This window comes from Numida meleagris, chromosome 5, assembly GCF_002078875.1.
Source record: "Numida meleagris isolate 19003 breed g44 Domestic line chromosome 5, NumMel1.0, whole genome shotgun sequence".
NCBI classification, from domain to species: Eukaryota; Metazoa; Chordata; class Aves; order Galliformes; family Numididae; genus Numida; species Numida meleagris.
Window position 1 is genome coordinate 55,203,810 of NC_034413.1, and position 15,822 is coordinate 55,219,631.

At 35.7% G+C, this 15,822-nt stretch overlaps 1 protein-coding gene across 1 annotated transcript in view; it reads left to right on the forward strand.

Moving 5' to 3' along the window:
- Positions 1–12,413, forward strand: part of KCNH7 (potassium voltage-gated channel subfamily H member 7) — a 62,870-nt gene extending 50,457 nt beyond the window's left edge. Inside the window, exons 8-9 of the mRNA XM_021399941.1 lie at positions 663–762; positions 12,124–12,413. Coding sequence (XP_021255616.1) covers positions 663–762; positions 12,124–12,413 — 390 coding nt within the window. The remainder of the gene's footprint in view (positions 1–662; positions 763–12,123) is intronic.

Genomic DNA, 15,822 nt, shown 5'->3' on the forward strand with positions numbered 1-15,822 from the left:
GTTCAAGAAACGTTTAGATATAGCGTTGGGAGACATAGTTTAGTGGGGTTGGTGGTGGTGGGTGGATGGTTGGACTAGGTGATCTCGTAGGTCTTTTCCAATCTAGCTCATTCTATGATTCTATGATTTATCAGCTTATCCATAAATGTTTCAGTTATAAGTGGAAAGAAGAGTTAAATGTATCTTGTATTCACAAAGGCAACAAAAAGCACATGTCTTTTATTAATGGGTACAGAGAAAGACATCATTATGTTAAGCTATGGGAGTAAGTATCTTAATGAACTGAATAGAAAGGAATGTCTAGAAAGTAAAAAATAATGAGTACAGTGCCTGGTGCTTTCCAACCTTATTGTTATGGATTTCTTTTCTCTAAACTTATTTAAAACACCTCTGTGCTAGTTCAGAAAGCTGATAATACATGTGAATTTATTTATCAGGATACTTTTTCACCATCAGGTGGCGACATTGCCAGTTTTGCTCAATATGCATGAACTTTACAACATTAGCACTGACCAATACTCTTAGACAGGTATGATGTAGACTGACTTGTGTAATATTGCCTTTCTTAAAGCTTGAACATGATTGAGTCAATCAACTGTTGAAAACCTGCTTTCTTTATGTGGGACTAATCTGTCATTATGTTTCATATTTCATTAATCAAGTCTGACATCGTAATAAGATCACAAACTACTAATGATACAAATGGAGATAACTGCAAACTACGAAGACGGAAATTGTCCTTTCAAAGTGAAATAGAGAAAGGTAATTCACTTCATTTTTTACATTAGACAGTACTGCTTCATTATTCATTAGTATTTCACTTGGTAATTCTGAGTACATTAGGGTGGTATGTTGGTTGTTACTGTAGCAGGTCTTGAGAACCCAGCTGAGCAGTAGAAACATTCTGTGCATTGTCCCCTACATTGTTTTATATGTCTAGAGGACATCAGTGTCACCTTTCCATGACCTCACATCCATCAGTGCAGAGCCATTCAAACATTAAACTACCTCACTATCCTTCAGATAAACATATATTTATATATACCTATACATACATCTGTACATTACCTCCAGGCCATTATCCATTTTCTGAGACATCATGTTTTAAAATATCTGGAAAAACTAGTCTACTAGATTATTTACCAGCAGCGTTGATTTTATTTCCTCAGCAAAGTACTTTGCTGAACTTTATGCTAAGTGGTGTTTCTAGCTAGCATTAAAGTGTTTGTTTTCAGGACACAGTAGATTCCCAGAGTCTGGTTTTGATTCATATGGCAATGTGTAAGTGGTTGTCCTGAAAAGAGTTTTCTGTGACTGTGTTCACCTTAGAGACTTTTGAGAGTAATCCTTAGGAAGGAAAATTCAGTGAAATATTAAACCCTGTCACAATATTCAGTACTCCAAAATACCTGTAGCTGTGGTCAGACAGCAATAATCATGAAGAAAGCTAAACTGATACAAGATTTTCATTTTTATGTAAGGAAAACACAATTCCTTGAATAATTTTATACTTTTATGGTCCAATGATTTGTCTGACAAATTAATGTTTCTAGTATGCCAGTTTTTCATAATCCACAGTTAAATCCCAATCCTAAATGCAGCGCAAAACCAATTTTAGAATTGCATAGTAGTTGGAAATAAATGGGAACACTCTAAAGGTACATGGCAAGTATAAATCTTGATGAAGAAAGTCTTCAATCTAGAGCATGGCTACTCAGAACAATGACATTGCCATTTGATCAAATAAGCATCTTTAGGGCAAGAAGCCCAGACTGACACCAAATCTGTCAAGAAAACCTCCCCATGAAATATTCAATCTGCTCATCACTAAGAATTTGTTGACAGAGGTGCTTTGCCTGAATAAACTTCAAATTTCTTATGAAAAAACATATGTTGCTGCCTAGATATGATGGCAGTGATCTTCCATGTCATGTCTGCTGCAGAATTACAAATAGGCTCCTCAGGTGTCAATGTGGTGCAAAGGCCTCAGGCTTTTATGGTTCTTTCTCACTAGATTACGTCGAATAGTCTCTCTTGGAGGCATTTATTTACATTACTTTTGAAAGAATATAATTTCTCACAGTTTTGTCTTTGAGAAAAAAAAAAATCACCTTTGGGAAAGAAGAGACAAGGCTTGCAACAGGCATCTCTGTCCTACAATACCTGATAACTTTTGAGTTTGATAGAAGTGCAGAACATTGAAAGTCCACTTAAGCTCTGAATACGCTTTTGACCCACTGGTTTACTGCCCCCTTCTGGTCCCTCTTCAGATTCTTTATATGTTGCCATTGCTGGAGGAGGCACCTGATAGTCATAGACCTTTTGTATCACTTTTCTGTGGCCCATCCTACATCCCGTATGAGGTCGTATAGTGCTAGATGTTACTACTGGGTTGTAAAGTTCTATTTATTTCAACATTTACTACCCATGGAAGGGAGCTGCATCATACTTTGATCCACCATAGTTAGACTATAATTGATAAATATTTCAGCACGATCCTGAAGAGTGCCTTAGAAGAACTGGAGAAGAAAGATCGAGTTCTGGAAAACAGATCTGGCAAATGCATTTCTGGTCAACATATTCTCATAAAAAAAAATGTCACACATAATGACTTTTAACAATCATATTTTGATTTTGTAACTGAACAGACTACTATTTGAATAGATGAACAAAATTCTCACTTTAAGATTTTGATATTTTACATCTCACTAAATTATTTATTTGTAATAATTATAGGGGAGAGAGTTACCCATTCTTTACTTTCAGCTATTGACCTATATTACATAGTTTGGGAAAGCATTGTTTTCATCTTTAGTGTGATCATCAGTGATTTTCTCTCTTTTGGAGTGCTAAAATGGGATTGCATTATCTCAGCCTTTAGTTCATGCTAGCCTGATTTGGACTTTGTTGCCATAGTAACTCTTCCTGCAGGAGTTTTATCAGGGGTTAAAGAAAATCCACAGAGCTCATGCATCTGCAGTTAGTGCCACTACTTTTCCAATTCTGAGTAAGATCTCTCAGTCTACCTGTACATATTCCTATCACTTCTTACCTGTGTCAACAGAAATTGATCTTAGCTACTACATATGTTCAATCATAATATAATTTAAGGGGTCTGTCTTGTTCTCTGGTTTCCAGAAAGGGCTGCAAACCACAAGATATCCCCTGCAAAAATTAAAACATGCACTGCATAGCAGTTTATTCTTGCTCTCACCTAAAAGAAATTCACTGCAGGACTTTCAATATAATGGATGAGATTCCTTGCACAGGTGCAGGTGCAGCCTCAGCCAGTTGCCATAGGTGCTTGACAGTCAGCCAAGAAATTCTCTCCATGACTGCTCAAAATAAGCAGTATTCCTGCCTGGCATTTCCCAACAAAGTTTTCAGATGGGTTGGCAAGTTAGCCTCCTGCTGAAAACAATGAACTGTTCTATCTAAAATCAGTTGCTTTATTTAGCAGTGCAGAACACAGACCTGCCTTGTTCATTTTTTGTTTTCCTCCAGTAACTCCAGTTCAGTGAGAGTTAGCTGTTTTCAAGGGCAATGCATATAGGCAAGAAGGTTCTTTAGCTCTGCTAGTTCTGACTGCAGATCTGATTTTCTATGCTGAACAGGGCATCGTTGGAGTTGGTTCCATCAATATGGAATCCAAACAGATATCTGAAAAAAATGCAAATAACAGACTATCACCCAAGAAAAGTAAGCTCACTGAGAGCTTGAAATCTTGAGATATTGTAAAGAATTTCCTGGAGCACAAGTAATATTACTTTTGCTAGTGTCTTGTGTAACTTTTCATTAATGTACACTTTTGTGACACTGTTTAAGCATCCAGTTATTCTCATGAAAAGCTATCATTTGCATCTATCTTAAATTCACATAACCCTTTGCTGAAAGCTATCAAAACTCTGGATCTGATCTAGGCACTCACACAAAATTCTTGTGAAGCCATGGAAGCAATCAGATACAAAATTCTTTCCCAAGATAAAGCTGGTTTGGGGCTAAAACTACACTAGTGATATACTCAAATCCCACCTGCTCTTTGCTCTTCAAACAGGCCATATAAAATGCCTGCAGGGTAATAAAAATATTGTCTAAATAAGACAGCATGGACATACTACCTAGGAATGTAATGAAGACCTCACTGAAATAAATTGTTGCTCTGGATTTTTAGCTATAATCCAAAAGCAACATCATCCCACAAACTCTAGCTGAGAGGATAAGGGCTCCAATGGAGTTATATTAGGAATGAGAGATTCACGTAGCTAGCAATACTTAATCTTGCCAGCTGGCTCTGGGAACTCATAAAAAGGAATTTTTATTTCCATGGATGTGATTTTAAAAACCCACAAAATAAAGTTCTTATGAAATCTTTTATACAACTACTGCTTGCATTTGCTCATGTTGACACAGTCTGTAGCAAGTGAGATATCAAATGCATTCTGCAGTGTTTCATTTTAAGCATACTAACTCCCATTCTTGTACCCTTCCCTCAGCTTATACATTTAAATGCTTGGTTTACAAATCTATGATTCAGCCAAGCAATATTTTCTGTGTCCCCCAGCAAGAAAGTAGGGTAGGAATCTGGAAAAAATTGAAGTTCTTACTTTAACTGTGTTAAACTAATAGCATTATGCTAATGAAGTCCACTTGGGCTTAATTAGAAAAGAGTTTCTAACATTCACCCAGACTGTCAGGTGGTTAAATGATCAGGAAGCAACTATTATCTAGGCAAGAAGCATACGGCCTAGAACAAGATTTCATGTTCCTGAAATCTCACCTTCAGCATAAAACCTTCAGCAAAAAGTGTATGGTTGTCAGAGAACCCATCACTGCAGTTTTCCATCCGCTCCTATTATTTTTGTTTTTGCTGTTACCACAGTGCTGAGGAGCTACCTCAGGGAGCTTCCATAAGAACTTTGCTTCTACAAGTTTCTTCCAGACAGGCTGTTTCCAAAAGCCCAATATGATCAAAATGTTGTACATAGTCACACATACCAGTACCTATCCTTTGGGAAAAAAAAAAAAAAAAGCACTAATAGCCCTATGGTGAAAACCGTATTCCTTTTAGAAGAGAATTCTAAACTTAAGCCTTTGACCTGAATTCCTTTTCAGGCATATATTTATACTTCTTTATTTCTGGTTTTTAAAGTATAGCGTTATTTCCTGAAGAATAAATCAAGAAATGTCCTTCCATTATTATCTAATTACCATTAAAGTTGATACAAAGCCAGACAGAGGAAGGAAAGTCAAAGATAAGACTGTCATTCCATCTCTAACTTATTAATTATATTATAAATGGCACAAAAGAGTAAATGAAGGATTGCGTATTCACTTTAACTATGAAATTCTTGCCTTTTAAAATGTGTTTCTAATTCAGTTATTTAAAAATAGCTCCCTTCTTATCTTAGTCCACTAAAAAAAATAAGGATCATGGATCTTTATGGAAAGATTACCTAATCTTTAGTTCAGGATAGTGGGAGGAGGTTTCAAGTATCTTCTACTGTTCCCTGCTTCTCAAATCACACATATCTTCACAGCCCAGAGACAAAATACACTGCAGGACACGTAAATTTACCAAACTCTCACAAGCTTTGCTGTGACAGACCAGGAATTCAAACAGTTCTCTCCAGTGTACTTCTGTTCCTCTACCATCACTGTAAGACCTACAGCACCAAAAGTGCAAGGACTTACTATAATGATGGAATTTCACTAGTTTATATCTTTACGTTCCCCAGTGAATTCTTAGGAGTTCCCAAATTATGAATAAAAATGGAATTAAATGGTTCTTTTTCTATTAAAATTAGTTACAGAAAAATAAGAACTTTAGATCTTTTTATTACTGAGACAAGAAATTGTTTTAACTTTCCTAAAATATCACCAGCAACCTACTTTTTACTAGGAATGGGAATATTCCTGCATCAGTTTCTAGATAATTATAGCTTTTCCTTAGTATTGGTCAAAAACTGTACAGAAATTTCACAATGCATTTTGTAAGCAGGATTTCCTAAAGATAAGTGGGATAATTGAAGGGAATCAAGATGAGTAGAAATAAGAAAGAAGAAGGAAAACGTGTGTGTGCTAAAGAATACAAGAATTTTCTTCTGGAGCTAAGGTAGAAAGTGTATGGACACTGGAAGCGAGGTCAGGCAACATGGGAGGACTACAGAGATGCTGTACACCTTTGTAGTGAGATAATTTATGCAGTCAAGGCTCAAGTAGAGTTAAAACTGCCCAGAACTGTGGGGGCCAATAAAAATGTCTTTTTAAAATATGCTAACAACCAAGGGAGGACCAGAAATAACATTGGCTTGTTACTTGATGAGGATGGCCTCTTCACATTCAGGGATATAGATGAAGTAGAGATACTGAATGCCTTCTTTGCCCATGTATTTAACATCAGTGATAGGCCCTTGGGACCCCCAGAGCCCTGAGTTGGAGGACCATGACTGCAGGAACTATAAACTCCCAGGCAACTCTGTGTCTGTGTGGGATTTGATGCTCCAGCTGTTTTTCAGCTTAGAGAAGAGCAAGCTGAGGGTAGGCCTCATGGCAGACTACAGTTTCTTCATGAGGGGAGTGGAGGGGCAGGCGGTGATCTCTTGTCTCTGTTGACAGTGATGGGACCCAAGAGAGTGGCATGGAGCTGCATCAGGGGAGTGTAAGGTTGTACATTAGGAAAAGGTTCCTCAGCAGAGGTGGTGGGCATGGCCCCAGGCTGCTAGATTTGAAGAAGCTCTCGGACGACATTCTTAGACATAGAGTTTGAATTTTGAGTGGTCCTGTGTGGAGCCAGGGTTGGACTCAATGATCTTTCTAGGTCTGTTCCAACACGGATATTCTATGATTCTATGAATTTATTTCCTCAGCCCAAGGCTTCAGGAGCCACTGAAAGCCTTGGGAATTGTTTCAGATTTTGAGGTCTACAGACATCTACTATACCTAGGTGCTGAACAAAGACCTATACATACACAGATCCATGTTTCTGGTGGACCTTCAGATAAATACTTTCTATCAGATTAAGAAGTGTCTCAAGAAATGTGAGTTCACCTTTAAGAATTCCTGTCTCTGCCATCTTCAGAAAATGTCCAAGCTTTGATATAGCTGTATTAGCTTTGAAAGATTATTTTTAAACCAAAAAAACCATCTCTGATGGAAAGAATCTAATTTCACTTATTCTTTGTTTCACCCAAGCTTTGCTGGAAATTATGCTGCACAAGGGCATAACTGTATTTGATGTCAGAAGAAAAAATGAAAACAAATTAGGCAGCCCTCATTTTATCACAAAAATTTGGCACTGTTGCTAAATCAAATTATTAATGAATACATGATGACTTCAGGGTCCATTACATTGCTTTTCTATTCCTAAAATTTTGAATCCTGTGGTCTTCAAATGTGAAGCAATACTTTTATCACTGAATTGGCACACAGTGCTTTATTGCTTTCTTTATAACTAAAAAGCTGTAAATGTAACTTTCCATTTTTTAAAATTAATTACATTGCAAGTAAGCATCATATTAGAATCATAGAACAGTTTGGGTGCAAGAGATCTTAAAGATTGTTTAGTTCCAACCCTCCTGCCATGCCCATGAGCAACACTCTTCAGCAAGAAGAAAACCCTGCATAACAAGTTCAGGTTCCCTCCACATGCTGAAGTCTGCATCAGGTCAAGATGGTCCTTCCTCATCCAGACAGGCTTTACAGAATACTACACAATTAATTAAATTAAGAAAATCAAAGAAAGGGTATGTAAAAATTAGTCTTTGTAATAATTATCGCACTGTACTAAGCATTATTATAAGCATTATAATATTATATGCAATATATAAATATCCTGATGATAACCAATTTCTGTTTTTTCATCTAAGACCATTTGGACAATATTTAGATCTGAAATTCTAAGGCTTTTCAATACATATTTTGTACAGCTCCTAATCTACTTTTCTCATGCACACAAAATTTGTGATTTTGCCATTCAGATTTCATGCTTTTAAACCCATCCAAAAAGTAGTAATTACGTCAAACAGACATCTTCATTTCTTGACAATAGTGTGGAAAACACAGGCATGGTTTGAACATCAGTGTTCAAATTATGAATTAATAGCTTTTGATTTTTGGAATTCTGATTTTGCACCTTCTCAACGTGTGTGTGGAATTGTATTTAATGTGCTCTATGAAATGCGTGGTCACTGACTTTAAGCATTTGCTGCCTTTGGTACACGAGTCGACACATAAGGCATTTTTCTGCTTTCTGGCAAGACTACTGATATTTTATATTAAAGAACAGACAACAAACAGAATTGCTCACTAGCAAATATTTTGTTCATATGTAGGAAAAACAGATCGACCATCACAGGAATATTTGTGAATATCACATAAGAAAAACCTAGTAACAATTGAACCAAAATACTTGCTGGGAATCTGAAGATCTGCTGACTTTTTGAGCAATCAACCATCTCTCCTTCAAAGTCACAGTGTGCATTTCTCCTTACCAAGGGACTTACTTGGTGTAACGTAAAATGATATGGTAGGATTTTTCAAAGCAATGGGACAATATCATGTCTGCTGAACAGATTTATAGTTCTACTGATAATTTTAATATAAGGATTATGTGTCTTCTGGTTTGAGATATAAATTGCTTTCTGGGGGGGGTGAGGAAATCATTCCCTTCATTTCCTCTACAAAATCGATTTTGTCAAGGCATGTTACAGGGCTTTTTACTGGATAGCTGAAAAAGGGAGTAAAAATTTGCCGCCTTCTGATGCACTAGGCTACATAGCTAAACTAATTAAGCATGACAAATTCAAGTTAATGAAATTACAGTAATATTAAACAATGCTGTTCCACATGTAAAATATTACTGGCACTTTCACCATTATTGTTGCTAGCAGAGTGATATGCTAAGGGAAAGTATGTCTGGCTCATGCAGACTGCCACTGTTTGAATAATGCAAAGCGTCAATACTGCAGGCTAACCATGGCACTCGAAACTTGTTTGATCTCTGATAATCATCGCACCAAGCAAGATTTTATCCCAGTATTTCTGTGAGTCTCTGTCATAGCTGCTTTTCATTGCCCTCATGACAACCCATGCACTTCCACTGCCAGTGCAAGTGTAAAAAGCACTAAAAATTACTGTGAAAATTTTGGGATTTCCAGACAGCAAATGTCAGATGACATTGCCTGTAAGTTTGGCAGGCATCCAAAACATATAACAGGGTAAAGCATGTCCCATAAAGAGTGTAAATGATGTTTGTACATGTTTGGTAAAGCAGGAAGTTACATAAATCAGCTTCTGTAAAACATTTTTTCTAGCTCTTAGAACTAGAGAGTGAAAATTTCATTACTAGAAAAGGAAAGAGGAAGTACTAAGATGAGGGGCTTTTCTTAATGATTACTCTTCTTTTTTTTTTTTTTTTTTTTTTTTTTTTTTCCCTGAAACAGAAGAGAAAGGAGAAGAAATCCTTTTGAAACCTAGAGTCTGTCTGCCAGAAAGTGAACTTATCCATAGATACACATACAAAGATACAAAACTTCTCATCTGGAAAATTCATTCCAAACCAATGACTGGATTTCATTTGAAAAGTAAAAACAAAATGCAGAAATTTAGTCTGTGAACAAAGCACTACCTAGATATGATTTGTAATATCTTTTCACTGAGCTGTAGAGGCACTGCTGAATGGTTGAGCTGAGGTGCTGAGCTTGCACCTGCTGAGCCAAATACAGCTCTGTTCCATTTGCAGAGTAGAATGGGATTATTCTCCAGACAGAAGAATCTTTAGCATCAGTCTTTTAAAAGAAAAATAGCTTATGACTTTCTGAACACAACTAGATGGCTATCAGATACAGCAATTGCACTAAAGCCAAAGATGCATATTTTGAAATAGATCATCAGGTTAAAAAATATTCACTGATTTCAATAGGCTTTCAACAGATTTTCTTCAACATTTTTTTCTAATGCCAGGGAGTTTGTTATACCTGAACAGCATTTGGAAAAGAATATGCTCTGCTGATTTGTTATAGATGCAGACTAAATGCAGACACACCAGCTGAACTACCCTGTTTTACAGAGGGATAATTGTCAGCAGAATCTGGCATCTTGTTTCTAGATATTTTAATATTCCATGAATATGACAAATAAGGTGATCTGCTGTACTTATGCTGCTATACTATTTTTTTTCATTAGACTCTCAATGACCTCTCCTAAAATTAGTTCACTGATTGATTTGTATTCCATAGGGTGCTCATTACTGATAGTGCACATAATCCCATGAACATAAAGAAACTACCCTAAAAATGGCAATTTCAAGCTTTCATTATAAGGTCTTTTTCACAGTCAGCAGTGTGACTGTGGTTGAAGTTAGTCAAGCAGTAAGTAATTAAGAAAATTTACTGTACCGTGACTGCATGCATTTCACCATATATTTCCACAAAAAAAAAAAAAAAAAGCCATGTGAGACATCTACATTAGAATTTTCTTATGAAGCTTTCTTGTATTTTTTACTCCTTTGGAGATGGGAGATGTGTGGGACATCTATCCAATCTGTACATTGCCCAAAAGCCTTGCACTGTCAGTCCATTAGCATTTGCATTGATGCCTTAGAAGCATCAGTGTATCCTCAGTATCACTTACAGCCAGTAATTCTGCTTTACAGGAGCCAAATAAAGTTAGTTCAGTGCAGGACTGTGTAAATTGTCCCTAGAGACTACAGAGGGTACAGTTACAGGAGACCTGTCTAGGTACTGGTTTTATTTTGTAGACCATTACTTGCCCTCACTGCTCATAGATGTCTGGACTCATGCACAGTGCTCCATACAGATAGTGCATTATCTTCATGTGCAATAAAGCAAATAAGATAAGGCCACACTTTCATTTCAGTATAGTGACCAGAAATCAAAGTAACCTATGGAATATAGTAAATTGAATACAATATAAGATTGTATTAACCACTTCTGTAGTCTGTAAAGACTACAGACATTCCAGAAATATGTTGATTAGTAATTAGCACAAAGCAGATGGGAAATCATGCTGCCTCCCCAGGAAGTTAATGCAAACTAGTTACAGTATTTATACTCTGTTGAGACTACCCTGCTAAACAGTGTTTTAAATAAATAGCAGAACTGGAATTATCTTGACATTTCAGTTAAGAATATGTAAGACCAAATATTGAATTTGAAATTAGCTTCAAGTTTATCCTGAAAAGAGATCAGGAGTTCTCTATATTCACAAATGATCATTCTTGTGTTTAAATTCTATTTCCTTCTTACAGTGTGTGTTTTAAACGCATGTGCTTTAAATCTGTATTTTTATTTGCTACCTCTTAAAACTACTGAATTTGCTGTTCCTCACTCTAGATCCTGAACGCAGTTAATAAAAGCTTCGTTCTGAATGTGGTTGGTACTTTCCTACCCTATATATCACAGCTTTTCATGTACATATTCAAAAGATTGGATGATCAGAGCAAAATGAATAGCAATTAACTCAAAATGCTAAGGAATTTGGGCTACTGATGTCGTTTTGAGGGGATACTACAAAGATAGATTAGCAACTTCCTCCTTTCTGGACCAAGAGGCTTCTATCTCCCGTGTCAATCCTAAATATAAGTATGACAGTAATGAACATGAAGAAATATGCCTGTATTTATCTGGGCTAGCATTTTGAGGTTCAGCTGTGACCTTTGCTGGGAAAAGAATAAACAGCAAAGATGCTTATATGTAGGTATAACTTAAACAGGTAGTTTTGAAACTGAGTCTGACATCTATGACTATTTTACTGTCAAGACTGTGAGAAATATCACAAAATGTGAGAAATTAGAAGAAGGAATTAAATAATAAGTTCAATTTTTAATCATATGTCTGAATTTACTGCATTGTTTTTGGAATAAAAGGCTTTCTCAAGTGTCATCCTTAACTGGAATAAAACTGTGAGTAAATAGGAAAGCTGGTTTGATATAAGCAGCGTTTTGAAGATTAGTTGTGATCTTGAAACTAGAAATCCTTACTGCATAAGTGCAAGTGTCTTGTGTGTCTTTAAGAGAAATACTGACCTCCATCCTCCAACCAAAATAAACTAGAACACAAGTTTATAAATTGCATATTATTACACACAATTATTTCTATCTAACAGATTATTTCAAAGAGAATGATCCAAGTGATCCTGAACCCACAGAGGACAATTCCAGATATTATCAATCTATTAAGAAACACTTTGAGGAGAAAAAAAGTGGCTCATCATCATTTGTGTCCTCCATTGAAGATGAGCAAAAACCCCTATTCTCTGGGGTAGCTGATTACCCATCTGTAACAGAGAGAACTACAGAGCTGGACTTTGAAGAAATGATTCATGCAACAGAAGAAATTCTTACTGACAAAAGAAGTGACTCTTGCAAAGGTAATATAACTGGTACTATTTTTTAAAGTTTGATTAGACATCTTTTTTGGTTTGATTATCAAAAATCATTTTCTTAATGATCCTATTCTTTACATAATTGTTACCTTTGTGTTTTCTGGAGAATAAACAAGAAAATCTGTTTAGATCAAAAATTAATATTTCTGTAGAGGACTGCTATAGTTTGATACAATGACTGTGGAACCAGATTACAGAACATCACAAAGGCTATTCTAGGTTTTGTTAACAAATAATCTCCTAACTGAGCTGCCCTGGGACAGTCATGTAAACAAAATCTTCAAAATTGTCAACCAGAACTAGACTTCACTGAGTGCCCAAGGATGAAAACTACCTTCAAATCAAGAGAGTTTGATTTGCCAAGCCTGGGTGACAGTACAAAATCCTCCATAAAAAGAGTTAAATAAATCTAGGAGTTGTTCAGGTAATTAGTTCCACTCTCTGCATTGACAATGTACAATAAAAATTCAGTGACAGTAGTTCTTGATAGCTTGAAGAAATGCTATCTCATTTTGTTATATATGTCTGTTAAAGTCCTGACATCTATAAGTAAAATGCAAGAATAAAGATTTGGTCTTTTGTATCTAAGAAATGATAAAAAACTGTGACGAAATCTCTGCTAATTTTACATAGGGTTAAATCACAATCACATTTAAAATTACATTGAATATGCTAAAATTTTTATTTTCCAATGATGTGAAGGGGAAATAATGAAAAGCCACAGATTAATCTACAGATACAGTCTTGCTGAAAGTCTGTTTGTAATTATTTCAGTCTGAAGGGAAGAATTACAGTTTAATACTGTCTTCCCCGGCAGTTTGTTTCGAGTCAATTTAACCATTTAATCACTGTTCAATAAACTTTAAATTTTAGGCTATAATTTTAAATTATTCTAATTATTAATCAGGCCAAACAATATATTGTTTTTATTTTAAAGGTATGAATGTGTGAAGTCTGGTTTTATCAGGTTAGGATCATATCAGTATGAACACATAAACTCATCGCATACATAACACAATCTGTAAGCTTACCTTTCCACTACTGGTAGCCAAAAACGTGTCCTTGAAGCTATAGCAACCTTTTCCAAGGCAACCTATTGCAGATTTTATATGAGTTAAATTTAGCATATATAAAGGTTACATATTTTGATTAAGACAACATTCTTTTTTTCACTCTGTTAACTAGAACTTCTGGTAATGTGTGTGAAAGCTCAAATTCAATAAAATATGATCAGCCTTATGCTTTAAACTGTTATTCCAACTATTAATTAGAGGTTGTTTGTTTATAACTTACCAAAAAGGTAGTTATAAACATAACAAAATTTTGAAATATACTCTAATTGTATGTATGTATAACCTCCATATATTATGGTAGCCTGAATATAAATTTATTTATATAAAGCTATCTCAACTCATTATCATATAACTGATACATATTTAGTTATCTTTAGTTTTGTTTTAACCCTTGACCATTACTGTTGATGACTGGAAAGACAATAATAATATATTGAATATCATTGTCAGAAACTTTATAAATGTCTCTTCATATTCCTGAAATGCAAGTCTTAACATTAAAATGTCACTTCTCATAAGATCTGATAATTTTTCCATAGCTGCTAATCTGCTGCAGAAAAAAATACTGTTTTCAATTCTCACTCAATTTGGGCTATAAAATTAATTCATGAGGTGAACCAAGTTGCACAGTCATTGATTTGGCTCTCACTCTAGGATTCTTCAAGCCATGGAAAACCATTGTTGGTTATAAAGTTGTAACTGCTGTTGAGTCATTCTGAGGAAACTTGTGTCTATGGAAGTGCTTGAAAGTATACTTAGAACAGTACAATACTATATCCCCCAAGAGATAAGTCAAGAGTCTTGCTTACGGTGTATGAACATATTTTATACTTTGAGTGCCAATTCATTTCCTTTCTCATAAATTAAATGTTTATTTTAATAGTCTACAAATACATACTCTGGGACAAACAGCACTTGTGATTTCCTGGAATAATACACAGTATTGGAAAATATGAGATTTTACTGAATGATTGATTGAGTAAAATAGCCAACAACTTGGTTTTACAGGCCATTAAAAATCAATGAAATATTATGCCAATATTTTTAGTTTCTGTTCCACTGGATTTATGACATCAGTTATAGCAACAGCCATAGATGAAAATATTACCCCTGAATTTGTCATAAGATTGCTCCCTTCGTTTTGCTGAGAGCTTTCCAGATTCCTTGGACACTGCAAGTTGTGACATGTGTAACCACTAAATCCAAATTACATGCTTCTCTGACATTGTCTTCCTCTCCTTCTGTTGGCTTAAGTGGACTGGGAATCTGAATATGTATCTGTGTAGCCAAGATGAAATCTCTTTTCCCTTCCTTCTGTTCAGTGAATAAAATCAGTTATAGGTCATGTCACATGAAATCCAAATACTCTACAGCTCCAGGAAACTTTCTGCCACCTGCTAACCAAAGAGCAGATAATATAGTAAGCACTTATTTCTGATTAAAAAGAGGAGAAAGTCTCCTCCTCTGCGTGGAGGCATGCAGTGAGAGCTCCCCTTCCTGGCTAAATCTGTTAGAAATAGTAGATCTGAACAGGAAATTTCTTACCTTTTTTTCCGTTTCTTTCTGGTTTTTTTGTTTTGGTTTGGTTTTGTTTTTTTCCTTAGACCAATGCTGCTTAAAGATGTGACTGAAAAGGATTAGCTAATAGCATTTGGACAGACTTCTCACACATCACTCACACTCTGTTTTTTCCTCAGCAGCTCTGGCTGCTATTAGTTGCTTAGAAAAATTCCCAAGTGTAAAATGAATGTAACCTGTGTTGAGTAATCAGCATGCAGTGCCAGAAGAAGTGTTAGGAGAACCCTGAAAAAAACATTCAGTGACTACTGAAGGATGTGGGATTCACATCCAACAGCTCCTATGACTGATGTTGACACGTGCTAAGCAGTCAAGGATTTTCTCCAGCTGTACAATGAAGCAGCTGTCTGAGCACAGTAAGAACGTTTAATGCATTCTATAACTTCACATAAATAATTACAAATATGACCCTAATGGGAGATGTACTGAACAGGTGTTAAAGTTTCAGTAGCCTTTTTTCCAGAACAGAGGAGAGAATCTGAGCAGTACAAAGCAATTTTTGATTGTATATGACAAAAGATTGATTCAAAATAACAAAGGCTGAGGATGAGGTGTAGTATATGTCGAGAAAGCACTGCTTATCCTAAATATGTCACCTGTAGGCTCTGCAAAGCTCACAGAAAGATCTTTATTCTATATCAGATAAGGGTATGTACAACTACTATATCCCATGATAAATAATTTGTAACATTTCACCAGTTTGGTGAAAAGGAAAAACAGCCTGAAACCAAGAATTAAAAAATGCACAGAGGTGTAAATTAAACAAACT